The 26,753-nt window shown below is 45.7% G+C and overlaps 1 protein-coding gene across 2 annotated transcripts in view; it reads left to right on the top strand.

The window, feature by feature from the left end:
* Nucleotides 1-26,753, top strand: part of Fndc3b (fibronectin type III domain containing 3B) — a 274,961-nt gene that overhangs the window by 224,743 nt on the left and 23,465 nt on the right. For both annotated transcript variants that reach the window (XM_048347104.1, XM_048347105.1), the window contains exons 14-22: nucleotides 1,719-1,805; nucleotides 3,180-3,318; nucleotides 4,971-5,042; nucleotides 6,855-6,973; nucleotides 9,323-9,428; nucleotides 10,159-10,331; nucleotides 11,370-11,483; nucleotides 12,044-12,193; nucleotides 16,697-16,977. In XM_048347104.1, coding sequence (XP_048203061.1) covers nucleotides 1,719-1,805; nucleotides 3,180-3,318; nucleotides 4,971-5,042; nucleotides 6,855-6,973; nucleotides 9,323-9,428; nucleotides 10,159-10,331; nucleotides 11,370-11,483; nucleotides 12,044-12,193; nucleotides 16,697-16,977 — 1,241 coding nt within the window. The remainder of the gene's footprint in view (nucleotides 1-1,718; nucleotides 1,806-3,179; nucleotides 3,319-4,970; nucleotides 5,043-6,854; nucleotides 6,974-9,322; nucleotides 9,429-10,158; nucleotides 10,332-11,369; nucleotides 11,484-12,043; nucleotides 12,194-16,696; nucleotides 16,978-26,753) is intronic.

Below are 26,753 nucleotides of genomic sequence, written 5' to 3'. Positions count from 1 at the left end.
GTGGAGGTCTGGCTCAAATGGTAGAGCACCAGCCTTGAGCAAACATTCTGAGTAAGAGTGCAAGGCCTTGAGTTCAAGCCCCAGTACTGGCACTAAGAAAAGTAAATAATTAATGAAAATAGAAAACCCAGACCACATGTGCAGAGCTGACACAGTTGCTTCTGAGCCAGTGTTGTCTTGCCTCTGGCTACATCAGCGTCCCATCATTGTCACCCCAGCACGACCCACATCGTGCCGTGTGTTCTGCTGGTGAAGCCTCTGTGTGGTCACGCCCGGTGGACACTCTTCCTGTCTCAGAGCCTCCTGTGTTCATTGCAGAGGAAAAGCCAGGCCCCCTCCGTGTCCTGTAGTGTCGGGCCACAGCGTCCTTGGCCTGTGCCTGGCCTCCCTCCTGTCCCCCGGGTCGCCTGTCATGTGTTACCTCTGAGGACAGCCCTTCCCTGACCACTCTGGGGAAGAGCACGGTCTAGTCGCACCTTCTGCCACGGGTGTGGACTCGTGGCGCCAGGCCCTTAAAAGGTATCCACGGACCCAAGGAGCTGCAGTTTTCATCCTATTAAATTTGAGTATGAAGAGCCACGCATGGCTGCGTGCTTAAGGCTTATCACTATGGAAAACAGCAGCTCGCTGTCCTGTCTGCTTACCCAGCTTTCACTTGTGTCCTAAACCACAGGCTTGGGGGGAGGGGTGATTTCCTTGTGGGTCAGCTCTGGGGGTATGTGCCTTAGCCAGGGCGAATCATAGCACAATAACACAAATGAGAGCCTGGTGCCCAGAAGGCACACAACAGTATTTGATGAATGAGTAGATGCTTGATTGAAAGTACTAGTGAATGAATTCTCTTGAGAGGTTTATCCTTCCCATCTTAACTGCTTTCTCTTTGTCAGAAGAGGGCACTGTTGTGCTCAGAACCTAAGATGACCTTTTGTGAAGATCCCAGTACAAGAAGCCTTTTTTTTTTTCTTTTTTTTTTTTTTTTGCCAGTCCTGGGGCTTGAACTCAGGGTCTGAGCACTGTTCCTGGCTTCTTTTTGCTCAAGGCTAGCACTCTTCCACTTGAGTCACAGCGCCACTTTTGGGTTTTTCCATTTATGGGGTGCTGAGGAATCAAACCCAGGGCTTCATGCATGCGAGGCAAGCCAAGCCACATTCCCAGCCCCACAAGAAACTTTGCGTGTGTGTGTGTGTGTGTGTGTGTGTGTGTGTGTGTGTGTGTGTGTGTATGACAGGTACATTGTTAAATAATTGTTTTCAAATATTTACTGCTTTGAAACAATGAAGCTGCCCAAAGCCAGAGGAAATGACAATATAGAATGATTTATTTTATTTTTGGTGGTAGTACTGGGGATTGAAATGGGGATAATTGTACTCTCGTTTGGCTTTTTTACTCAAGGCTATGCTCTACCTCTGGAACCACACTCCACTTCTGGCTTTTTGGTTCTTAATTGGAGATAGGAGTCTCACAGACTTTCCTGCCTGGGCTGGGTTTGAACCATGATCCTCAGATCTCAGCCTCTTGAGTAGCTAAGATTCCAGGCATGAGCTGTCAGTGCCCCACTGAAGCTCACCTGAATCTCCATTGCTGTGCAGCATTGTGGTACTCTTTGCAGCCTTTGCCAGATTTGTCCCCCTGCCTCTAGAGTAGAAAGAGGCCACGTGTGAGCCCTACATACCCACATTTTATGGTACTGATATGTCTGTCTGGCTTTTCCTTCTCAGGATAACCATTTCCACCCAAAATACACTGGAGAGGATTTAACCTGTACTGTGAAAAATCTCAAACGAAGCACACAGTATAAATTCAGGGTGAGTTGATCACTTTGTTTACCTAAAATACTATTGTTGTTATACTACTGTTTGTCATTTCAAATCAAGCCTCCTGGTTAAAAAAATTCACATTGGTGGCATTTTCCATGTTCAAAGTAGCATTGATATTTTGACATATATACCCTATTTTAACTTTAAAATCTATTGAGACAGAAAAGTGTCCTAATATACTATAATGCATTCCATGACAGCATGGCCAGGTACCCTGAGTGGAAATATTAAAACAAGTGCTGAGCACGTCCGTGCCTCTCATTTGGGGCCCAGTGGTTTAATTTGGTCTCTAGTAGACACACAATAAGTCTCCTGTCAAATTATCTCATGGAATTCGGAAAACAACAGTTTTTTATTTGCTACCAAAAGTTCCTCCATTTGCCCACAAGGTGGCACTGTCCCTCTCCCAAATAAATGGTATCATTTTACTAGGTTTTCCCAGCCTGTTTTTCCTTCCATTATACAATAGAGAGTAGGTGGTTAGGTGATAACGTACTGATTTTTTTCTCTATGTCTGCTTCAAAAGGTACAGATGCATTCACCTAAAACCTACCTATGATTTTATATTTAATGTGTACTAAAATGTTGACTGTCTACCAAAATATACAGAAAATACATGGCCACAAATAATGACTATTAAATTAATACTTGAATTTAGAGGAAGAAACTGTGACTGTGTGTGTGTTTCAGTGTGAGTTTCTGAGGACCTCCATCTTGCAGTGTTAAAAGTCATTATGTGCATTACGGTAGATGGATAGATCAAGAAAATGTGTGTGTATATTTCATATTTATAGAATGGAATTGTACTCATCGGGAAGAATAATACATGTCATTTTCAGGGAAATGGATGAACCTGCAAACAATTGTTAAATCAGACTCAGAGAGACAAGTGATGCTATATTCTCTCTCATAGATGGAAGCTAGGTATAACTTGTGAAAATGTATACAGGGTCGTACATACATATAAATAAACTAAAGGAAGAGGGAGGAATCCTAGCACACCCCATGGGGGTGTCCTGTGGTGTAACTGCTGTGAACAACTAACTTACACATTCACAAGATGAATACCAGGAAACTAGAACGTGTGTTGCTGGGGTGAATCATGGGGAGCTGGGGCAGACACACAGAGAAAGGATGGGCAGTGAATCAGAAAATTCTAGTGTATATGTGAAAATGGAGCCAGGTACCTGGAGCGGGGGAGGGGGAGAGCAGCGCATGGAGGGTGACATTGACCAGGATGCGTTACACTGCCACGTTGAACTGAAACCCCTTTGTACAACTTCTGAAAGGTAATTGAAATAAAACAGTGAGTTAATTTTACAAAACAACGTCATTCTGAGTGGACTTTCGGTTGTCTTCCAGCTGACTGCTTCGAACATGGAAGGGAAAAGCTGTCCAAGTGAAGTGCTGGTTTGTACAACCAGTCCCGACAGGCCGGGGCCCCCCACCAGACCCCTCATCAAGGGACCCGTCACGGCTCACGGCTTCGGTGTCAAATGGGGTACGGGATCCATTGATTTCAATAGTGACATGTCAGTAATGACAATATGATAGTCTGTTATTTGTGAGCATAGTGTGCATTTGGAACATACAGTTGAGACACTCTCCTAACTAGAATAGATATCGCATGGGTTGTATTTTATAATGAAGAGGGAAAGACAGAGTAATAGGCTGAGTTTGATCAACATGCTTTATAGGCATATACAAAACAATTACAGTGAAACTACACTGTAGGATTAACATATGCCAATTAAAAAAAAAAAAAGTAAGCCAGGTGCCAGTGGCTCATGCCTATAATCCTAGCTACTCAGAGGCTGAGATCTGAGGATCACAGTTAGACCCATCTGGGTCAAGAAAGTCCATGACACTTCTATCTCCAGTTAACCACCAAGAAGCCAGAAGTAGAGCTGTGCTCAAGTGGTAGAGCACTAGCCTTAAGCAGAAAAGCTCAAGGACAGCACCTAGGCCTTGAGTTCAAGCCCCAGGGCTGACATACACACACACACACACACACGCCCATGCACAAAAAAAAGAAGAAACAATGAAATGTTAATATGTTGCTAAATTGTATAATTTAATAGATTCTTAAGCTTTAAGACGCTTTAAGACATAGTTTTCCTGAGTTACATATTTTCCACCTTTATAGTATTCCTGATTTATGTGTGGAAACTGATGAACATATAATCCATTCTTCAATAGCTCACCCTAAAAAAAACAGTAGACAGAAATTAAAGAGCTGGCATTGAAAGTGAATTACACCAGGAAAAAGAAAAAGAACTACAAACTTCAGGCATGTCGTGTGAAGTCAGTTTTGTTGTGCCGCGTTTTAAGTTGCAGGGAAAAAGGAAGCGCCGTGTCTTCCTGGCCTTCAAGTACAGCCGCCACCCTGAAGTTGAAGGATACTCCATTATTGAATGCCACGTGGGGTTTGAGGGATGTGCGGCTTGTCCCAAATAAATAGATACCGCCACAAGGTTGATGGATAGTCAAGATGATATGTAAAGCTGTATGATTTTCACTGAGGTCATATGTTAACTGAAAGGCAAAACTAAGGACCTCTAATACCGCCTTATCTGGCATCCAAGAAACGTACAGGGAATTTAAGCCCCTCTGGAGGCTACTTCCAGGTACCTGATAACGTTGAGACAGAATTATCAGGATGGATGACAAAAGACACAGAAAACTAACCGGTGTGGTTTTTTGGTAGACCACAGAACCCATTTGTCAGAAAATCCTAAGACATTCTTTAACAATACAGTATTTGGCTTCATACTTATTTTAAATCTTATGAAATATGATACACACAAGAGGTGAGAGGAAGTGAATTCCCCAGCGTATGGTTGCTGGGAAAAGTCTCTCTCTCTGTGTAAGAGTGAAGACTGTGGGCCGATAGTCAGGACACCTGGAGTTTGCATGATTCTGCTGTGAGGTATTTTTGTGCCCAGAACATCAAGGTCCTACAGGCAGTTGCCTGTGGACTGTATTTTGAGCTATCAGAGGGAGGGTTTAGGCCCCGGGCGGGATCCTTCCTCCTCAAGCTGACTGCCTCCCAAGTGTTTTCTCAGGGTCTCAGCTCTGGAGTTGCACCCAGGATGGGGGCGGGGGGTTCTCTACAGCAAACGGTGAGGCAAGAGACATTTGCTTCCTTCCTAGACCCGCCGAAGGATAATGGCGGTTCCGAGATCCTCAAGTATTTGCTGGAGATCACCGATGGCAATTTCGAAGGTAAAGCAGGGGGAAGTTTCTTTGTGCACAGGCAGCAGTGGGCCTAGCTTCTAATACGCCTCAGCGTCGTTATAGTAGCAGTGGGCCATCTCCCATGCTGCAGGAAACCAGCTTTCGTCCCATATTGGCCGTTTTACGTTTCAAATAGAACTCCCGAGAGCAGTTTTTCTGTGTCATTTTAAAGCAGAGTTCCTAGTGAATCAAACACATTAAGGTTCTCCTCTCCAAACTAGTCGTGCTTTCTCTGGCGATTCATTGAAGCCGAGCGTCAGAAGCAATCCTGAGAAAGACAAGGTGTGCAGAGGTGATACCCGGTGGGCACCACGCACCACGTCGAAAACGAACTGCACAACTGTGGGAGGTGCAGGGAGCACTGGGGGGTGAGGGGAGGTGACCATGCCTCCACTACCTGCCTTCCGTAACCAACCCCTCTGGGCATCACCAAGTATATATAGATCCCCGTGTCTGGGGACAAATAGCTTGGGGTGCCATGGGCCAGTGACAGTGTCTGCATTGTCTGGAAGGCTCGACTGGGAAAGCCTAGTACCAAATCCCTCGTGTCTTTAATGTAATTCATTACGGTTCAGAACTTCAAAAATTACACAGTTTTGCCATTCTAATTGTTTTAACTAATTATTTTATCTATAAAGAAAGAGAGAGGGCTAGGAATGTGGAATAGTGGTAGAGTGCTTGCCTAGCATGCCTAGCCCTGGGTTCGAGTCCTTAGTACCGTATAAACAGAAAAAGCCAGAAGTGGTGCTGTGGCTCAAGTGGTAGAGCACTAGACTTGAGCACAAAGAGGCTCAGGGACAAAGCCCAGGCCCTGAGTTCAAGCCCCAGGATTGGCAAAAGAAAGAAAGAAAAAGATAAGGAAAGGAAAGGAAAGGAAATGAAAAAGGAAATCTCAAACACTACCAGTCTGTGGTCTGCCTTTTATTCTGTACCACTTGAGTTACCTGGAGCTTTTTGTTGCGGGGGTGGGGGGGTAAGTGTATCATGTATTTAAGCTGAAAATAGAAGACATCTTTAAGATGCACACAAGTATTTTTACAAAAAAAAAAAATCTTCTGCACTAGAAAGATTATCTAGTGTTTCGCATCAGAAACCCTACCTGGCAGTGTGGTGCTTGTACTGCATGCCTGAAATCATAGCTGCTCAGGAGGCTCCAAGGCGAAGAACTGCCCTGTTGAGGCCAACCTAGTCACAGATGTCCAAGAGATGCTATAGCAGACATAACCAGCAAAAGCCATGGCTGATGGTATAGCTCAAGTGGGTAAGCACCAGCCTTGACAAGTAAAAAGCTAAGCAAGAGTGGAAGGCTTTGAGTTCAAGCCTCAGTATAAGCACCAAAGAAGAAGAAGACCCCATATTATTTCAGTCTCTAATTTGTAAAGGAAGTGGAGAGAAGACCCTTGGTTAATTAAAGAAAACAAAAAGAGCTGGGTACCAGTGCCTCATGACTGATTCCTAGCTACTCAGGAGGCTGAGACCTGAGGATCTCAGTTCAAAGCCAACCTGGGCAGGAAAGTCTCACACAGGTTTTCCTTGCAGTGTCTCACAGATGCACCAGAAAACCAGAGGTAGAGCTGTGGCTCAAAGTGGTAGAGCTCTAGCCTTGAGCAAAAAGAGCTCAGGGACAGTGCCCAGGCCCTGAGTTCAAGACCCATGACGAAGGAAGGAAGGAGAGAGAGAGAGAAGCAAGTTAAGGTTTCCATGGAGACTATAGGTTGTTTCTGACCACTGGTATTGGTTGGTAGTGTTAGGTTTTTAATTATGAATGGTATAAACTTACCCACAATTCTTGTCTTCCAGCCAACCAGTGGGAGGTGGCCTATAGTGGATCTGCTACAGAATATGTTTTTACCCATCTGAAGCCAGGCACTTTGTACAAACTCCGGGCATGCTGCATCAGTACTGGTGGGCACAGCCAGGTGGGTTTGTCTCCATCTAATTGTACCTCCTTGATCAAGTTTGGCCAAGCGGCATAAAATTGCGGTTTAAAAATGTATCTTCAAGGACCAAGCATGGGCCTGTAATCCCAGCTACTCAGACGTTGATTGGGAGGACTGTGGTATAGTTCCTGCCCCAGCAAAAGATGTAGGAACCTGATGAAGAACTAAACCAGAAAAGTGCTGGGGTTGTGGTTCAAGTGGAAGAGCACTTGCCTGGAAAGCAGGAGAGATCCAGAATTCATATTTCATAACACCAAGGGAGGCAAGGAAATCATCTTAGTTATCCCTAATATCACTGGCATAGTACTATTATGTTAGGAAATGAAAAATAGGCACTTTCAAATTGTGCTTTAGAGGACAGAAAAGTTAGGCCCCAATGATTATCAGCCGAATTAAGATGGCTGCCAGTTCCTTTACTACCTACTTATGTTTCAGGGGATGTTGGCATAATCTCATGACATTTGAAAGTTGGTTGGGACTTGGCATTAGCTAAATAAAGGAGACCTCGATTCCTGCACTGAACGAAAGTGTAGAACTTAAGAGTCAACAAGCCAAGACTTCTTGCACTGCCCTGCTGGTTCGTTAGTCAAGGGCCTAGAGGTCCTCTGCTGCCATCTTCTGGCAAGTAGTGGTAGAGACCATATAACTCGATGAGACCCAGGCAGCAGGCCTACCTTGGACTGTGTGATCTTGGACTAGTCAATTAACCCGTCAGAAGCCTTCTTTCCAGCCACATGCTGAAGGCTAACCTAATAAATGCATACAAAGTATGAGCTAATGGCTCACGAAGCTAAATGAAAGGGGCCTGATGCTAAAAGACATTTTCTCTTGGACAGATGCTAAATAAACATGATGATTTGAAACCATCATACTTAGAGAGGGAAGCAGAGCTGTTGAGTGGTACCTTGGTGCTGGGTTGACTATTCAAGAGAAGGTCTAGCATTCTGAAAAAGAGGGCTAGTTTTCATCAACCCAACTGTAACTTTTATTAGTATCCCTATTATTTGACCTTTCCCTATCTGACCACAGCCTCCAAAGATGTGTTGTGCCATCTGCACTGCCCTGTAGACAGGCATTCTAAGGTAGAGCCAAAGCTCTCTGGGATGCCTTCCAGGATAGAGAACCTCCAAACTCGAGGCACAGAGTCAACATGGTGCCTCAGATCCTGCAGAGAGAGCCTACTTCCTAGTTCAGCGTGATCAGGACCTGCTGGTTCACACAGACTCTGATGGCTGCTCCTGGATTTACTGGCTCTCCTGCTTGGTCTCTGAATGGCCAGCCACTTAAAGCCCATTCTAAACGTTCACTTAGCCATCATTTGTGTTCTCTCCTGTCCTCATGAAGGCTCTAAGTTCAATTTAGAGCAGAAGAATTATTTGCTAAATGTATTCAAACCTGCTGATGTGCGTTCAGAAGCAAGCATTCTTGTTTTCAAGAGTGCCCCATGCAGTGTAAGTCCACATTCAGAAGACATACACCTGTAATCCTAGCTACTCAGGAGATTGAGAACTGAGGATCACAGGTCAAAGCAGGAAGGTCTGTGAGACTCTTAGGTCCAATTAACTACCAGTTATCTCTAACTACCAATAAAAGCTGGAAATGGAGCTTTGACTCAAAGTGGTAGAGCACTAACCTTGAGCACACAAAACTCAGGAACCATGCCCTGGGTCTTAAGTTCAAGCCCCAGGACCAGCACAGGCGCACACGCGCGCGGACACACACACACACACGCACGCGCGCGCGCGGCATTGGTAGCTCACGCCTGTAATCCTGTCTACTTCGGAGAGAAAAATCACAGTTCAAAGCCTTCCCAGGCAGAAAAGTCTATAAGACTCTTACGTCCAATTAACCAGTAAAATCCAGAAGTGGAAGTATGGCACAGTGAGCTCCAGCCTTGAGTGAAAAAGCCAAGCAAGAATGTGAGGTCTAGGGGCTAGGGATATGGCCTAGTGGCAAGAGTGCCTGCTTCATATACATGAAGCCCTGGGTTCGATTCCCCAGCACCACATATACAGAAAATGGCCAGAAGTGGCGCTGTGGCTCAAGTGGCAGAGTGCTAGCCTTGAGCAAAAAAGAAGCCAGGGACAGTGCTCAGGCCCTGAGTCCAAGCCCCAGGACTGGCCAAAAAAAAAAAAAAGAATGTGAGGTCTAGAGTTCAAGACCTAGTGCCCTCACACTTCTCCCTTACACACACACTTGTATGAAAGTCTTACTGCCGAGGGCACACACAATAGTATGTATGCATTCAAAACTGTGCCCAGTTGTGAGGTGAAATCTGCATGCCGTGTCACGTTAACTAAGAGCTGCTCTCTGCTGCTTCTCCCGCAGTGTTCCGAGAGCCTCCCTGTCCGCACGCTGCGCATAGCGCCGCGTCAGTGTCAGCCACCCAGGGTGTCCGGGAGGCCAAAGCACAAAGAAGTCCACTTAGAGTGGGGTGAGTACAAAATCATCTCCTTGAGCTGGACATTAAAATTCATGGTGTGTAAATTAACTTCCAAAGCCCCCTTCAATGACCTGGGCCTGGGTCTCTTCCACCTCTGAGTCCCCAGACCCCTCCCCCCCTCCCAGTCCCCTCTGGGGCTCCTGGCCCAGCCACTCCTGCCTTTCTCAGGAATCTTTCTAGAGAGCTTAGACTCATGTCCCAGGATGCCATGGGCGCCCCCTGGCGGTGTGGCAGTGTTGACGCTGTCTTCCGGTGCCTCCTGATCATTCTGTAGCATTGCCCTGAGCCATGTGAACCTTCCCTGTTGTTCCAGAAGCCTCCAGCCTGACAAGTGCCAGTGTCAGTGCAGATGACTCCAGCACATTCTCCCCACTTGGCCTAACATGTAACGAGATACTGTGTCAGTCTGGAGCTTTGTGTCTGGACTTACCATGATCTCCAAGTTAAGATTTTTTTTTTCCTTCTACATTGCATTGCAATGTGAAGACATTTGCCCTCCTAAACCCCTCCTATTATTTCAGGTTCATTAAATATATTGAAGTGTATTCGTGTCAGTTAACAAGAGCATCATCCTTCAGGGCTTTTTCACTTCGTTAGGAAGAAGGGCCCTCCTGTAAGAGAAATCCGTGGCGTTTCGCGGGAGCCGTAGGAAATCCCATTCACCTGGTCCGCCAGCAACCCGGCAGAATTCTAAGATTTTAAAAACCTTGCTGCCTTGCAGATGTTCCCGAGTCTGAGAGTGGCTCTGAGGTGTCGGAGTACAGCGTGGAGATGACAGAGCCCGAGGACGTGGCGTCGGAGGTGTACCACGGGCCCGAGCTCGCATGCACCGTGGGCAACCTGCTCCCCGGGACTGTGTACCGCTTCCGAGTGCGGGCCCTCAACGATGGAGGGGTGCGTGCCAGGGCTGGCTTCGACCGCCGCGGCTGTTGCTAAACTGGGACTTGAACTCAGAACCTGGCCCTGTTCTCGGGTTTTTTACTTAGTGCTGCCACTCTTGCGCCGCAGCTCCCCTTCCAGACGTTGACATGAAGGAAAGATGTGGGAGCCTAGGAAGAAAGAGATGCAGGAACGCTGGCTGCCACACCGCAGGGGAGTCGGCAGCTGGGCGTGGTGGCACACCCTTATAATCTTGGCACTAGGGATGCTGAGGCAAGAGAATCCTAGGTTTGAGCAAACCAGGGCCACATAGTGAGACGTTACCTCAAGAAATAAGAGGAGGAGAGAGAGAGTCTAGAATATCTAGAGTTTATCTGGCAGTTTTTTTTTTCAAATCCAAAACTCCAGTAGATTTTTTTATGAATTGAAATTTTAACTTGGACTGTGCATCCGACTCTGTTTTCTTGGATGTGTCTGAGATGCAGAACACAGATGATGTGTCTTGTCCGAAATTGCTATTTTTTTTTCTAACATCACAGTTGAGTAAGACAACCTTCTTTTCTTTTTGAGTGAAAGACAAAACATGTATAAGAAGCATTTGCTCCCTGGCGAACAACACTGGTATACAGACAAGTGGAAATGGGCAACATTGCCTCTCTGCGTTGGAGGGAGTTATGTGCTGGTCCTGAGGTTTGAGCTCAGGACCATACCGTGCTAGGTAGGGACTCCACTACCTGAACCATGCCTCCAGCTATTTTTTGGCTTTAGTTATTTGGGGAGAGGGCCTCCCACTTTTGCCCTGGCTCACCTAGATCACGAACCTCCTATTTATGCTTCTCACCACACCTAACTGTTGGTTGAGAGAGAGTTTTTGCACTTTATGCCTGGACTGGCCTTGAACTGAGTAACAGAGATTACAGGGGTAAGCCATGGCCCTGGGCCATGAGTGGTTTTTGGTCACTTGTATTGTTGGTGATGCTAGCTAGCTAGCTTCACCTGTATTCACACCTACATACAACATGTATTCATAGGTGTGTGACCTTCTCTTTCTAGTATGGTCCCTATTCTGACGTGTCCGAAATCACCACTGCAGCTGGGCCCCCGGGACAGTGTAAAGGACCTGGGATTTCTTTTACACCTGACGGCCATGTCCTCGTATGCTGGGAGGTAAGCACCGACACCTAGGCGTCCATTCTCCCCAGACCCAAGTTATGAGGAATCCACGAAACCAAGATGCCTGCCTGGCTTGGTTTTTTGTGGAGTTTTTTTTTTTTTGTCTGAATATAACAATTTTGGCATTTGATTATGTTCTTTAGAGTCAAGGAAATGGCCCAAATTAAAAAGAAATGAACTCTGTGTATGTGGGTGCTAGGGTTCAAACTTGGGGCCTAGGGTGCTGGACCTTAGTGTTTTTGCTCAAGGCGGGTGCTCTAGCACTTGTTCTTCCACTCCTGGCTTTTTGTGAGTTGATGGAAATAAGAGTCTCATGGACTTTCCACCCTGGGCTGGCTTTGAACCCTGATCCTCACATCTCAGTGTCCTGAGTAACTAGAATTACAGGCCTGAGCCACCAGCACCCACGTGGCATCGTGGTTTCCATGCCTCCCTTTGTGTTTGTGCTGGAGGTCTGCCGGGCCTGTTGCCCCTGCCCAGGCGACCTAGTTGATCCGTACACAGTCCGTGTTTTCTTGGTGGAATTACTCATGACCTGAATTGCTTTTCTCCAGAGCCCTGAGAGCTCCGGAGCAGACATCTCCGAGTACAGGCTGGAGTGGGGAGAAGACGAAGAGTCCCTGGAACTCATTTATCACGGGCCAGACACCTGCTTCGAGATACGAGGCCTACTGCCCGCTGCTCAGTATTGCTGCAGGCTACAGGTAGGCTGACATGGTCACGTTACTCCCAGGGGCGAGCAGGTCTCCATAAGACTCTTCCAGGAAATAACAGCAACCGAGGAAAAATGTTCAGGGGTGTAAGGAGGATATAAGAAAAGCAAGTGCAAACTGGGCCCTGCTGACTCATGCCTGTAATCCTAGTCACTTAGGATGCTGAGATCTAAGGATCACAGTTCAATGCCAACCCAGGAAGAAAGAATCTGAGACTCTTCTCTCCAATTAGCCAGCAAAAAAAAAAGGAAGGAGAGGCATAGCTCAAGCAGTAGAGGGCCAGCCATGAACAAAAAAGTTAAGGGCCAGTGGTTAAGCTCTGAGTTCAAGCCCCAGTGCTAGTACAAAAGAAAAAACAGCTCATTTTGGTGTTTTATATGTAGCAAATTTCTATTAGCTAGGCACTTGTAACATGTGAATGCCCACAGGGTCTTCCCTCTCTACTTCTGTACCTCGTGTGGCCAGATCGTGTGTACATGAATGTGTGCACATGATAGGAGAGCCGGGGCCTCAGGAGGGAGGCCCTGGAATTCCCCCCAAAAGCCATGAGAACTGACACCTAGACACAAGTTTAACTCATACACCAGCTAGTATTGGAACTGAGAACAAACGTTTGTTTGGGGCTCATCGGCCTCAGCTTAAAGGACCACCTCAGGTGCCTGTTCCGGGCGGTGTCTCCAGACTTCCTCCTGGGACCTAGTAGAATGTGGTCAGATCCCATGATTCCTCCCCTCACACCCAACAACACCAGTATTCATGGGTTCTCTCTACGTTACACACTTAGACAAATGTTTTCTCCTGTTAGCTTTTTTTCTTTTCTTTTTGCCAGTTCTGTGACTTGAACTCAAGGCCTGGATGGGCACTGTCTCTGAGCTTCTTTTGCTCAAGGCTAGCACTCTACCACTTGAGCCACAGCGCCACTTCCAGCCTTTTCTGTATATGTGGTACTGAGGAATTGAGCCCAGGACTTTATGCATGCTAGGCAAGCACTCTACCACTAAATCACATTCCTAGCCCAAAAGCTTTTTTTTTTTTTCTTTCTCTTTTTAATGTGTGTGCTATGGTACTGGAACTTGAACTCAAGGCCTTGCATTCTTTTTTTTTTTAATAATTATTTATTGTCAAAGCAATGTACAGAGGGCTTACAGTTTCATATGTAAAGCAGTGGGGACATTTCTTGTTCTTGCTTGGCTTTTTTTGCTCTAGGCTGGTGCTTTACTATAAGCCACACCTCCACTTCTGGCTTTTGTAAGGGTTATTTGGAGATGAGAATCTCTTGGATCTTTGTGCAAGGCTGGCTTTGAATGGTGATCCTCAAATCCCAGCCTCCCCAGTCCCCAGAATTACAGATGTGCAGGGGCCAGAGTGCCCAGCTAGAAAGCTTCAGTAAAAATGGAGAAAATCAAATTCTTGAGCCATTTTTCTCTTTCCTTCAATAATATTTCCTGAGCACTTTGTTGTGTCAGAATCAAAGGAAGATTGGGAAGGAAAATACAGATTAATTAATTAATCAAATGCAGGCGTTGACCTTGAACAGTCCTTCACACATCTAGATTTGACCATAAAGATGCCACATTTTAAGTCATGGATCAGCTTGTTTATTAGACGTGCTCCCAATGTCCCTGACCTCTTCAGAGAAAATACTCCATCCTAAATTCAATTTTCCAGAACAACGAAAGCTTTTTTCAGTTAAATTCTGAAGCCTGCTTTATCTGAAACATTTCTGATTAATCCATTCTGCTACACACCATCCTTCCTTTCTTCTCAGATAGAGCACCTGAGACATAATTAACCCTTCTCAGAGTCCATGTCATGGCACATTAGCAGAGCTTTGTAAAGGTGGCACTGAGTCACTGGGAAAGGGCAGATTGTGTGCACACTGCCCACTGTGGAATGAGGCCAGGATAAATAAAGAGCCGCCTGCCACACAGTGAAGTACTTCCCCTCCCTCTGCTTTTGCGGTTTTCCTGCCTCTTTAGGGTTACCTTTTTTTTTTCCCTCTCAGGGTTAGGTTGTCACTTAGTATTGCATACATTTTCTAAGAGTCACTTGAATAGAACCTGCAGAATGGTCTGGCTTCTCTGTGTGGACAGTCAGGAATAGAAAATATTTTTCAGTGTCAGTAATTGTCAGGAACTGAGGTGGAGCGTGTGACGGAAGTGTGAGAATTGAAAGTGGGCCGGACTCTGGACCGCCCGCAGGAGGGGCTGTCACTCAGTGCCTTCAGAACATGGACGAATTACGCCCATCTGACTTTACTCCAAAGTCAGCTTCAACCTGAATATTCCTTTGAATATCTGGCACTTCAAAAATTAAATCATTTTAAGTGTGTGTGTGTGTATATACTGTTTGGGGGGAGGAGGGTTGGGGGTATGTGCTGGAATTCAGGCTTGAACTCAGGGCTCCGGTGCTCTCCATGAACTTTTTTTTACTCAAGACTGGTGCTATACCACTTGATCCACAGCTCTACATTCAGCTTTTTGCTAGTTAATTCAAAATACGAGTCTCAGACTTTCTTGCCTGAAATACAGACTTTTTTGCCTAAGCTGGATTTTAACTGAGATCCTCACACCTAAGCCTCCTGAGTAGCTTAGAATTATAGGTGATACCTGGTTCATTTCTGCTTGTTTTTGTTCATTTTTTTGTGTGCTAATTCTGGGGCTTGAACTCAAGGACTGCATGCTGTCTCTGAGCTTTTGTGTTCAAGGTTAGTGCTCCATCACTTGAGCCACAGCTCCACTTCTGGCTTTTTTAGTAGTTTATTGGAGATAAGAGTCTCACAGGCTTTCCTGCCTGGGCTGACTTTGAACCATGATCCTAAGATTTTAGCCTCCTGAGTAGCTAGGATTACAGCTGTGAGCCACCAGTGCCTACCTCCATTTTTTTAAGGTTAGAAACTTGAAGCGGCTATACAAGGGAGCCATAATTTAACATGTCCATGTAAGTAAGTGTGCAGTGCTCCTTGATCAGTCTCTCCTTCCATCTTTTTCCGCCATCCTCCCTAGCCTATCCCCCAGACTGATTTCTTATTTCCCACTTCCTTTATCACACGTGTACAATGAGTAGTCTTGCTATATTTGTCTGCTATTCTTGGTTCCATTCATCCACAGTCCCCAACTACCCCCTCCTTCAAACTATATTTTAGGTTCCTGATACTTGTTTCTATGCTGTATTTTATAAAAATTCAGTGAAGTGTGTCTTATTTTACTCAAGAGTTTTTAAATTTTTAGGTTCTTCTTTAGTACTTTAATTAAGAAGTACCAAAGCAATGCTTTTGGTAAGAGGCATATAGAATATTACGCCAGCCACTTTCTTAGTAAAAGGTACTTTTAAATTCAGAGTCCTTTGAACACTGATAATTACAAGTACTATAAATCAAGAAAGAATTTTCCATACAGCCAAGCCCAGTTAAAGAAAGTAGGACACCGGGTAGAATCCTGGAATGGAAAAAATATCTACATTACTGGAAAAAAAAAAAAGTGAAGGCATGAATTAAGTCTAGTGTAGCAATCCTGGCACTTTGATTGTTCTGTGGCTTATAAAATGTTACTACTGGGAAGTCAGGGTAGGGCTATGCAGTGTCTGTGACTTTTCTACCAATGTGTAAAAGTGGTCCAAACTCTATAGAGTTTGGTCACAAAGGTAAGTGAGGGACCTAGACAGAGAGGAGGACATCAATGGGGAGAGGAGGAGGAAGAAGAAGGCAGGGAGGAAAAGGGAGAGGAGAGAGAAATGATGAATGAAAAATGAAAGTATAATGAGACCTGAGAAAGAACTAAAGCAGAAAGAGAGCTGTGGGCATGTCTCAAGTGGGTAGAGCATGTCTCTAGCAAGCATGAAGCCAGTACTTCCAAAAGTAATCAAGATATGTAATTTAAAAATTCTTTTAAAAAATACAGCTGAAGTATTGTCGTAGTCACATTTGACTACTGTCACAAATGTTACTCAAGTTTCAGCAGGGATGGGAGCTAATTCCCCAAGCCTGCTTTTCTTTTTAACTTGCAAATTAACCAAGAAAGGAGCTATTTGAAGTGTTGTTTGTTAGAAGCCTCCTGATCAAGTCTCCTGGCATCAATGAGAACTGGATTTCCACTCACTTCTACAAAGTTACCTGCAGGTTTTTTGTATATAGGAAAAAAAAAAAAGCCACAATAGTAAGCAAGGCACCAGTGGCCCACAACTGGAGTCCTACCTACTCAAGAGGTTGAGATATGAAGATCACTGTTCAAAGACAGCTGGGGCAGACAAATCTAAGAGACTCTTATATCCAGTTTACCAGCAAAATGCTGAAAATGGAGATGTGGCTCAAGTGATAGAGCACCAGCCTTGAGCTGAAAAGCTAAGGGAGAGCTCCAGATCCCGAATTCAAGCCCCAATACGGGAACATAGGTGATAGACAGACAAACAGATGATCCACAAAAAGGTTTTATTTCACAGCCAGTAACATGTAGGTGTTAGGATGTGCTCATGGAGTGACCCTGTCCTGTTTTCCAGGCCTTCAACCCTGCAGGCGCGGGACCGTACAGTGAGCTTGTCCTTTGTCACACGCCAGCATCTGCCCCCGACCCCATCTCCACGCTCTGTGTCCTGGAAGACGAGCCCCTCACCACCCACCCGGACTCACCCTCCGTGTGCCTTGTCCTGAACTGGGAGGAGCCGTGCAGTAACGGCTCTGAGATCCTTGCTTACAACATCGATCTTGGAGACAAGAGCGTCATGGTGGGCAACACCACCAGCCACATCCTGCGGGACCTTCTCCCTGAAACCACGTACAGGTGAGTGCAGGAGGGGTGCTCAGACAGCCCAGGCCCCCAAACACCTGGAGCTGTCCTTGTGGCACCACATGCAGATAGGCCTATGAGGTGGTGGTGCTTCATTCTCACTGACACAACCAGTGACCTCTGAGGGAGAATGTCCCCCACACATTAGTGGCGTTGGACCTCTGGTGATCGCTTGGTGTGTTCTCTACGTGGCTTGTCTTTCTCCACTCTGTGTCCTCACTCATGTGCGTGCCAACCTTCCCCAACAGCACATGCAAGGTTGCAAAGTGTTCCTGATACAGACTGAACTGTGGGTTTCCGGGGGGGGGGGGGCTGAGAATAATTCCATCACACCCCCGCACAACACCCAATGCACATCTGCATTCTCTCCTCCCTTAGTGCGAGGGACCTCCTTCTCATTGTCTGTTAGAAGTGCAAACCACCTGGCTCTGCCCCTCCCCCCCAGCTTGCTGGAGCCCCTTAAATTTAAATGTTTGGAATGAGCAGGCTCATATGCTCCCTGGTTATGTTAGGAGGACCCCACAAGATCCCCTGGTCATCTCCTTGGTTTTCACAAGGTGGTGTGTGAGCACCACAGATTCAGACTCAGCTCAGCAGCTGTGTGTCTTTAGGCAAGGAATTTAACCTCTCTGCATCCCAGTATCTTCTGTGAAATGAAGGCAGATATATTGTAAAAAGTAAATAATGGTCTGGCACCCGTGGCTCAAGTCTACAATCATAACTACTCAGGAGGCTGAGATCTGAGGATCACAGTTCAAAGCCAGCCCAGACAGGAAAGTCCATGAGACTAATCTCCATTTAACCATGAAAAGTCAGAAGTGGATCTGCGTCTCAAGTGGTAGAGGACCAGCCTTGAACAAAAATATTCAGGGACAGTGTCTAGGCCCTGAATTCAAGCCCCAGGACCAATACATACATACATACATACATACATACATAAATAAATAAATAAAGAATATTAAGGGCAGAGTCAAGTAGTACATAGGGATTTGAAAACAGTGACTACTGTAAATCTGGTCATTAAAATCTTTATCCTGGGGCTGGCAATGTGGCTTAGTGGTAAAGTGCTTGCCTAGCATGCATGAAGCCCTGGGTTCAATTCCTCAGCACCACATAAACAGAAAAAGCCAGAAATGGTGCTGTGGCTCAAGTGGCAGAGTGCTAGCCTTGAGCAAAAGGAAGCCAGGGACAGTGCTCAGGCCCTGAGTTCAAGCCCCAGGACTGGCAACAAAACAAAATGAACCAACAAAATCTTTATCCCATAAAGCTGATCCTCCTTCCAGTGGTGGGGTGGCAGGCAGAGCAGCTTCTGCCTCCAAAAGTTTAGCATGTCACTGATTTCTTTTTTCCTGTAGTGGTTACTAATTCTTTAGCCTGGTAGATTTGTTTTTTTTTTTTTTTATCCCTAGAAGCTAAGAAAGAACCCAGCAGCTCTATGAGGACATGTCCCTGCCTGCCCTGTCCTACCAAGCCTGACTGTTACGAGTAATTCGTGTATTTGTTTTGCCTTCCCAACAACAGCAGGCTTTACTTGTTTTTTTTTTTTTTAATGTGTTTGCGTTGTTTTTGGAACACTCTTTGATTATTGTATACACCGACTTTGAAAATCATTGTCCTGACACAGGCCCTGGTGGTTCACATCCATAATCCTAGCCACTTGGGAAGCTGAGATCTAAGGATTGGGGTTCAATGCTAGCATGGGCAGGAAAGTCCAGCGATTCTCATCTCCAGCAAACCACCAAAAATCCAGAAATGGAGCTGTGACTCAAATAGTAGAGTGCCAGCCATGAGCAAAAGAGCCAAGAGACAGTGCTTAGACCCCAAGTTCAAGCTCTAGTACCGGCGGGGAGACACACACACACACACACACACACACACACACACACACACACACACCACCCTCCCCCCCCCCCCCCCCACTATTATGCCCTTGGAGCACTGCAGGTTTCTAGAAATGAAGGTCATAAGTGGCTGTGGTGGTGGGAAGAAGGTTGTATATAAAATGCTGTTGGAGTCTCAGAGGAAGACCAGAGGTCAGGGTGGTCAGGATCTTCAGTTGCAGGAGCTGGGCTGTAGCTCAGTGGCAGAGCGCTTACACAGCCGGTGCCGGGCCCCGGGTTCCACCCGCAGCACTCAGTGTGGAAACCAAAGGAGGACTTCAGACCAACAAGGAATAGATTGAAGCCTGCGGAGAAGTAGGGTCCGAGTACCGATGTAGCCAATCTCAGAAGACCAGTCGTCCTCACTCCTGTTAGTTACCCTGCTCTGAGTGGCTGCCGTGCCCTCGTGCTGAGGAAACCCACAGGTGATGAGCCCCACACCGCCATGGCTGGGAACTGCCGTGTGGACGTGCTTCAGAAATCCGACCGTGCCCTCAGGCTCCTCTAGAGATGACTGAGGCCTGTCATCCCCAGCTGTCCCTGCATGGTCTCCCCTTGAGCCCTTGGGGCAGAACTAGCATGGAGACTGAGGGGACAGTTTTGTGCCCACTCTGGTCCACATCTGTCTTAAAACCAGATGCAAATGCTGTGTCCTAACATTGTGAGCTTAAGAATTTCCCTTTGTCCTGCACTGTACTCACCTGCCAGGGGGCTTCAATAATGGCACTCCAGGGTCCCCGTGCGTGCGTGTGCCCCGTGAGTGCGTGTGTCTAGAAATAGAACGAAAGCACCACATACTGCAAATGTATCCTAATTCTGAATGGATGAGGGGGTGTGGGTGGATGTTCGGGGGGTATAAATGAAGGAAACAATGTTTTGAAACTTGGTTTAATAAGAAAAGCCAGTAACAGTGAGAAGTGGTGACTCAAAGCAGCAACCCCAGCTCCTGAGGAGATGATATTAGGAGAATTGAAGCTGACAGCCAGTCTACGCAAAAAAAAAAAAAAATTGCTGTGAGAGGTTTCCATCTCAACTAGAAAAAAGCTGGGTGTGGAGGGATGTCCTGCCATCCCAGCCTGCAGGCAATGCAAGTAGGAGATCAGGCTGGACTGGGCAGAAAGCAAGGTCCTATTTGAAAAATAACAAAAGCAAAATGGGCTCTGAGTGTAATAGAGCACCTGCCTGGCTAACTTCCACTGAAGTGGTTGGTTTAAAACAAGATGTGTAAACTAATAAAAATGCTTTAAAAATGTTAGAAAGTACTTCTAAAGACAGATCTGTTCTGGAGAAGGTGAAGCTGTATAACGATGTAGGAGCTGTGGTGATCTTAGCGAGAACTTTATGGATGTAGCCCAAATGATTCAGCACTGGTTTGGAAGGCTAGCGTATGGAGCTGGATATGATAGGGTGGCATCTTTGTCACTTTGGGGCTGGGGGAGCTTGTGGGGGTGTGTGGAAGATACCACTTAAGAGTGCTTGAAAGGTAAATAGCTCTAGAAAAGACAACTGTGACTCGTACATCCTAATCATGCTCTAACTTTGGGCCTAAAAGCAAAGAAAAGAAGCTGGTGGGCCTGTGGTTCCCACCTAGCTCCAGCCAAGGTCTGAGGTGGGAAAGCCCAGAGCAAGCAGAAAAAAGTCCATGAGGTTCTCATCTCCAGTGAGCCAGCAAAAAGCCAGAAATAGAGGTGAGGCTCAAGTGGTAGAGCGATAGCCTTGGGACAAAAAGCCATGAGAGAGCTTGAGGCCTTGATTGAGTTTACTCTCCAGTACTGGTGTACAAAAAAAAGGAAAGAGGAAGATGAGGAGGAAGAACAAAGCACAAGGGGGGAAGGAAGAAGAAACTGAGCAAAATCATTATTCAGTCAATTAATTAAAAATGAGACATTGCATAGTTCAAGTGCTCAAAAAATTAGTTCTTAAGGTCAGACTTTGCACAGCGTTAGGAATTTCTAGTACACATTTGGGTTACTACATCATACAACTCCAGTTGACCCCATCCTCTTGCAATATTCTGTTACAATAACACGATTTCAGCAATCATAGTGACACGCAGAATGAGTATTTCAAGGAACTAAGAGTATCATTGTGATCCAATCAACTTTTGGCCCATCTCTTTCTGTCTCAGTAATTGGTCAAAATGCAAGTGAACAGATCATGATGTTCTAGATGAAAATGGAGAAAGCAAGCCATAGATAAAGGGTTTGTTTCTTTTGTTCGGTTTTTTTGTTGTTGTTCGTGTTCATTTGTTACATGTTGTTCTCACAGGGGCCGAGCTGTCCCGTCACCCAGACAGGAGGAAATCTGGTAAAAGCTCAGGCTTCTCAGGGGAGCTGTCCTTTCTCCCATCCATCCATATTGGCAGAAAGGCCCACTGGCCCCTCACGCCTCCTGTACAGGATTTGATTGGAATTACAATGCTATTTTTAAGAGCATTACTTTCAAATGAAGAACTAATGTGAAATTGAATTTCACATAATTTTGCTTTGAAGAGGAAAAGGTATTACCAAGAACAGAATCAGCTTTTTCCTTCCCATCGGTTCCTGCCAAATAGCCATGTGGCTTATGAGCCAAGAGAGGCAGGAGTCCCCTGGTAGGGCTTTCTTGGTCATGGGCCTCATGACAGGGGCATGTTCCAGCCCCCCATATTTGTAACTCCTTTGACAGTGTTTCCCCTTGCACTTTGTCAAGACCTCCTCATAGCTGAAATTCACTCCGTTGACTTAAGAGACATCCTTGACAGCAGTGATTCTCAAATGTGGTCCAGCAAGGCTAGCAACCACATAGGGATTTGCTCCCTAAGATACTCCTCTCGAGAACCTAGTATATGTTCTGGAAATGGAACCTCTACCACTGTAGCCAGTGGGGAGGTTTTAATGCATGTCAGAGTTTGGTAACATCTGTCCTAGATAGAGCAGGGCCTCTTAATTGTCAGCACATATTAAAAATTATACCAAGTACCTGTAGGTCATGCCTATAATCCTAGCTACTTGGGAGGCTGTGAACTGAGGATCATGGTTCAAAGCCAGCCTGGTTAAAAAAGGCTGTGAGACTCTTATCTCCAATTAAGCCACTAAAAAAAAGCTGGAAGTAAAGCTGTAGCTCAAGTAGTAGATCACTATCCTTGAGCGAGAAGGGGTAAGATACATTACCTGGCCCCCAAGTTCAAGCTCCAGTACTGACATGCACACATTGCATACACACACACACACACACACACACACTGTCTCTCTCTCTCTCTCTCTCTCTCTACCTACAAAGCAGGCAAAATATGGGTGCCTGAGCCCTGCTCCCATAAACTTATGTGTCAGGTATCCAGAGAGGCCTGAATATCATCTTATAACATCAGCTGTGTCTCTGTCCTCATTAGCATGGCTTTTCTACAGCCTCTTCCATCCTCAGTTTCTGTGCTTCCATGGCCCCCATTGTGCTGCTCACATATGGCTCCGCTCCTCCATCTTCGGCAATTACTAAGGTTGCCTAAGATTACTTATTTTGAGCCACTCATGTGTTTTAATTCATACTGAGCGGGCAGATACTAAAACTTACAGTATATTTCCTTGTTGCATCAATGATATGTGAATCCATCTTCCTAGAGAGGAGTTGCTAGAACATTCATTGAGTCTCTACTAGGTCCTGGCCCATTCGATAGGCAGGAAATCAGGAATCCCTTGCTGATGACTAGATACAGCCAGCTGGTTCTACCCGGAGTCAAGTGCACAGTTGTTCAGCAGGTACAGATAAGTTAACAGCAAGAATTAATCACAGTTGACCTCTACCCCTTACTTACATTCTCTGACCTGTGTCTAGGTCTCCGTTTCCTGATGCCTAAAATGAGGATGACAACATTAACTACCCATGGCAGGGTTGTTGTGTTTTGTGGCCAGATGTCAGGCTCCTTGAGTGGGCATCCAATAGATTTCTGTGTGTGTTTGATAGGGAAGAAATGAACCAGAAAGGCTACGACCACATGCGTAGGTCACTTAGCTTCTAGCAGTGGCACGTGCTGCAGATCTTCACCGTTGGCCGGGTCTGGTGAGTGGAGCAGGCCGGTGGCACTGCCGTCCACAAGCTCCCAGGAGAGGGGGCGTGGCTGGAGGGCGGCTCAGATGCTGCGCGGCCCCCCCCTCCCCCGCCCCCAGCCTTCTCCAAGGAACACAACTAAGCTAAGCGTGTCTCTCCCTCCTGGGGACCTTCTCCACTTAGGACATTTTTGTCCTTTAGAGGTTATTTGATGATGATTCTCTCTCACGTTCTTTGTTTTGGTCGAGGTGGGGAGTAGAGGAGTTTGAAGTCAGGGCCTTGCACTTGCAGGCAGGTGCTCAACCGCTTGAGTCATGGCCTTAGTGCCTTTTAAATTGGACCAGCTTGAACCATGATCTTCCTCTTTATACTTCCTACAGAGCTGGGATGACAGGCCTATGTCACAGTGCTTGGCTTTCTATGGACTGAAATGGGGACTAACAAACTTGGCTTGTTTGTTTTTTTCCCAGGCTGGCCTCAGTCCTCCTGAACTGAGTCTCCTAAGTAGCCAGGATGATAGGCATGAGCCCCTAGGCCCAGCTGCTGCTTTATGCAATTAGATGATTTAATGGTAGACTGAGTCAAGGGTGCTGTATACAGTACATGTTTGTTTCTTGGGCCTCTCCTGTCCAAGTCGTTCCTGGCCCCTGTCCTTGTTCTCCACACACCATCAGACGGCTGAGATGACCACTTGTGATAAGAAATGTCATCATCCCCTGGCAAGGACAATTTGTTTTGAAAGTCATTTTTCTTTTCATATATTTAGTATTGGGAATGTGACTGTGTATCAAGTACATTGTAGAGACGGCGTGATCTGAAGCCAGGAATGTCTTTGGCATTACTGGATAGATATTTTAGTGGTGGCTTTTTAGTCCAAGTCTATAAAGATACGCTGGGTAATTTGATTTACCTAATCAGCAGTGTTGGTGTATTGACGGATGTGGCAGCCTCTCGGGAGCCTGCAGAGATACTTTCACAGGAGCCTGGCCAAGACGCGCTTTGTGCGGGGTGACATCACTCCGTTAAGCCGGACAGCACATCTCCATTCCGTTCACCTTCATTTGCAGGGCTTAAGATTTCCAAAACTGACATAATGCAAGTTATAGATTTTTAAAAATGCATCTGTGGGTTGTGCCTGAATTTCAAGATTATCACATTATCTTCAGCTAAAAAGAACAGTTCCTTTGGAGTGCCGGATAGGTTTTAATTTTTTCTAAAAGTTGGCCACTTTTTCCTTCCAGAGGTATATTTTTATGACTTGCTCATCAGGTGAGTGTAATTACGAATCACCACCCACCGCCCTACCTCACGCCACCGCTGTCATCTCTCATAGGAATTAGGAAATGATTCATACTAAGACTAAAACAAAGCAACCACTACTTTAGACCTTTTTTTTTCTTCATCTTTCTAACACTTTTCTCTTTAGAGTTCTTAATATTTTTTGCCCAGAATATAAGGCAGCACCTCTTTTTTGTCAGTTCCTAAGTTCTCTCAGTTTTGAGCATTGCTTTATCGTGAGAATAATTAATATTAGTGCGAAGTGTCTGCCACTCAGGAAAATGGTTTTCACTTGCTTTCCTGAATATAGGGAATTTGGTTAAGTATTTTAAAGGCTTAAGTAGCCTATCTCAGGACCAAATGCTAACTAAATAAAATGGGAATAAATTCGTTGACTCTTCTAACTATTGCATTGAGAAAGAACAGTTGTTGAATTGACAGGTGTGGCCTGAATCAAAACAACCTTTTGGCCGGTTCCCAGCTATGTGAGATCCTAGTTACGATAGGCAAGTATGGTGTGCCAGAACTCTCCAAGGCCATGAAGCCTGATGGGCCTCGGTCTACCCACACGCAGGTCTGACCTGGGTCTCCCATATGGACTAGTCAAGGAACCAAGCCTGGCTGCGCATCAGAGCCTTGGCTTGTAAAGTAGGCCGCATAGCTCCTGCCTCCGGGATCAGGGGAGAAGTTAGAGGTGAAATCACTCTTAGGAAACTCGGGCTTGCACACCGGCTAGCAGTGCATCATGTCCATGGAGTTATTCGCTCTCTACCAGTTGACCTCCAGCCATCCTCGGATGACTCAAGAGAGCAGGTTCACTGCGTGGGGTGTGGTGACGTCAGTGATAATGGACACAGCTACCATTCCCACCAGCTCCTGAGCTCTGTGCCTCGCCTCACCAGAGCAGGGCTGAAAAAGAAGGCTGTCCTCTGGGTTGTCCTTGGCCGTGAGGCGGCAGGGGGGGCGGCTGCAGACTATTGGAGGTATAAAGGAGATGACAGCCCTTAGAGAGCTTAACCAAAGGTGGGGTCCTGAGGCCCCCCCATGTGACCTCCCATGTGCTCGCTGGGTTTTCTCCACCGCTGGTAGCGATAACCATCTCTATAAAGATATCACAAGATGATCACAGCATAAAGATCACTTCAGAGCTCCCCAGAGTGCCTTTTATACCTTGAAACCCCTCCTGGTTTACCCTGTGATAAGAAGATATAAAAACTAGGACACGTTCCTCCTTTCTCTCATCTCAGTCCTGCTTGTCATTTCAGCCAAGATGCTTCTCGTTTCTATGGAAGGAAAGGCTTGCTTTCTTTTTTGTGCCAGTCCTGGGGCTCAAACTCAGGAATGTCCATAAATAAGCATATATACACACATAGAATGATATCTTGCACTTTCTTATTGTCTAATACAGCGGAACTTCCTTTTGTGTGCTTATTTACTATCTGTGCAGCCTCTCACCTGTCTGTTCCAGTTTTCTGCCCATTTTTAAACCACAGTGTTTGTTTCCTTCCTATTGAGTTTTGAAAAGTCTGAAGTCAAATCCCTGGTCAGGTGTATAATTTGTACTTAACTCTCTCCTAATTCCTAGCTTGTCCTCATTCTCTGAACAGTGTAAAAAGTTTTTTTTAACTTGGGTCCAATCCACTTTTTCTTTTTTCCTCTCTTACATGAGCACGCATTTGAAAACTTTTTATAATTTTTCTTTAAGAGCTGTGTAAAGGGGTTTCAGTTTAGTTTCAGTTTGCAAGTACATTATCCCTGTCACCCGGAAGTCACCCCTCCCATCGTTCCCCCAACTCTCCTGGCCTTGCCCATCCCCCCCCCCAAGTCACCTGGTTCCATTTTCACAGATGGACATTAAATATTATGGCTTTACATACCCACCCTTCCTCTCTCCATTTGTCTGTCTTCCCCCTTGACCTCACTTCTCCCCCATGTTCTTGTTTCCTGAATTCATTTTTGTTCAGTTGTTGGTTATTCAAAGGAATGAGGACATTGGAATCCTCCCCAGCATATACAGTACTTCAGTTAATATGTTGGTGCTTCTATGCATATTACCCTGTATATGTTTTCATATATATGTTTACAGCTTACCTTCTGCACATGAGAGGAAACATGGTATATTCATTTCGGTGTCATATATGCAAACCTCTTTTCCTAATTCTAGATAAACAAAGACTTTTTTCCTGTGTTTTCTTCTTCAAAGTTTATGTTCTACATTTAGATCTGTGGTTCATTTTTGAGCTAAGTTCTTGTTATCAGGTGTGAAGTGTAAGTTGAGGTTTATTTATTTTTTCCTGTTGACATCCAATTGCTCCAAAACAGTTTGTTGAAAAGGCTGGCCTCTCTCCATCGAGTTGCTTTTGCACCTTGGTCAAAAATCAATTGGCCATATTTATGTCTGTCTATTTCTGGAGTCTCTGTTCTGTTGCATTGATCCGTGTGCTCATCTCCTCGCCAGTACCACACTGTCTTGATTACTGTAGCTTTATAGTAGGTCCTAAAGTCAGGCGTCATTTCTCCAAGCTTCTGCCTTTTTTTCCCCCTCTCAATTTGTATTAGCTAGTTCAGTTCCTTTGCCATTCCACATAA

This window comes from Perognathus longimembris, chromosome 5 (assembly GCF_023159225.1).
Source record: "Perognathus longimembris pacificus isolate PPM17 chromosome 5, ASM2315922v1, whole genome shotgun sequence".
NCBI lineage: Eukaryota > Metazoa > Chordata > Mammalia > Rodentia > Heteromyidae > Perognathus > Perognathus longimembris.
The sequence above is the reverse complement of the archived record's forward strand: the minus strand, read 5'-3'. Positions and strand labels throughout refer to the sequence as shown.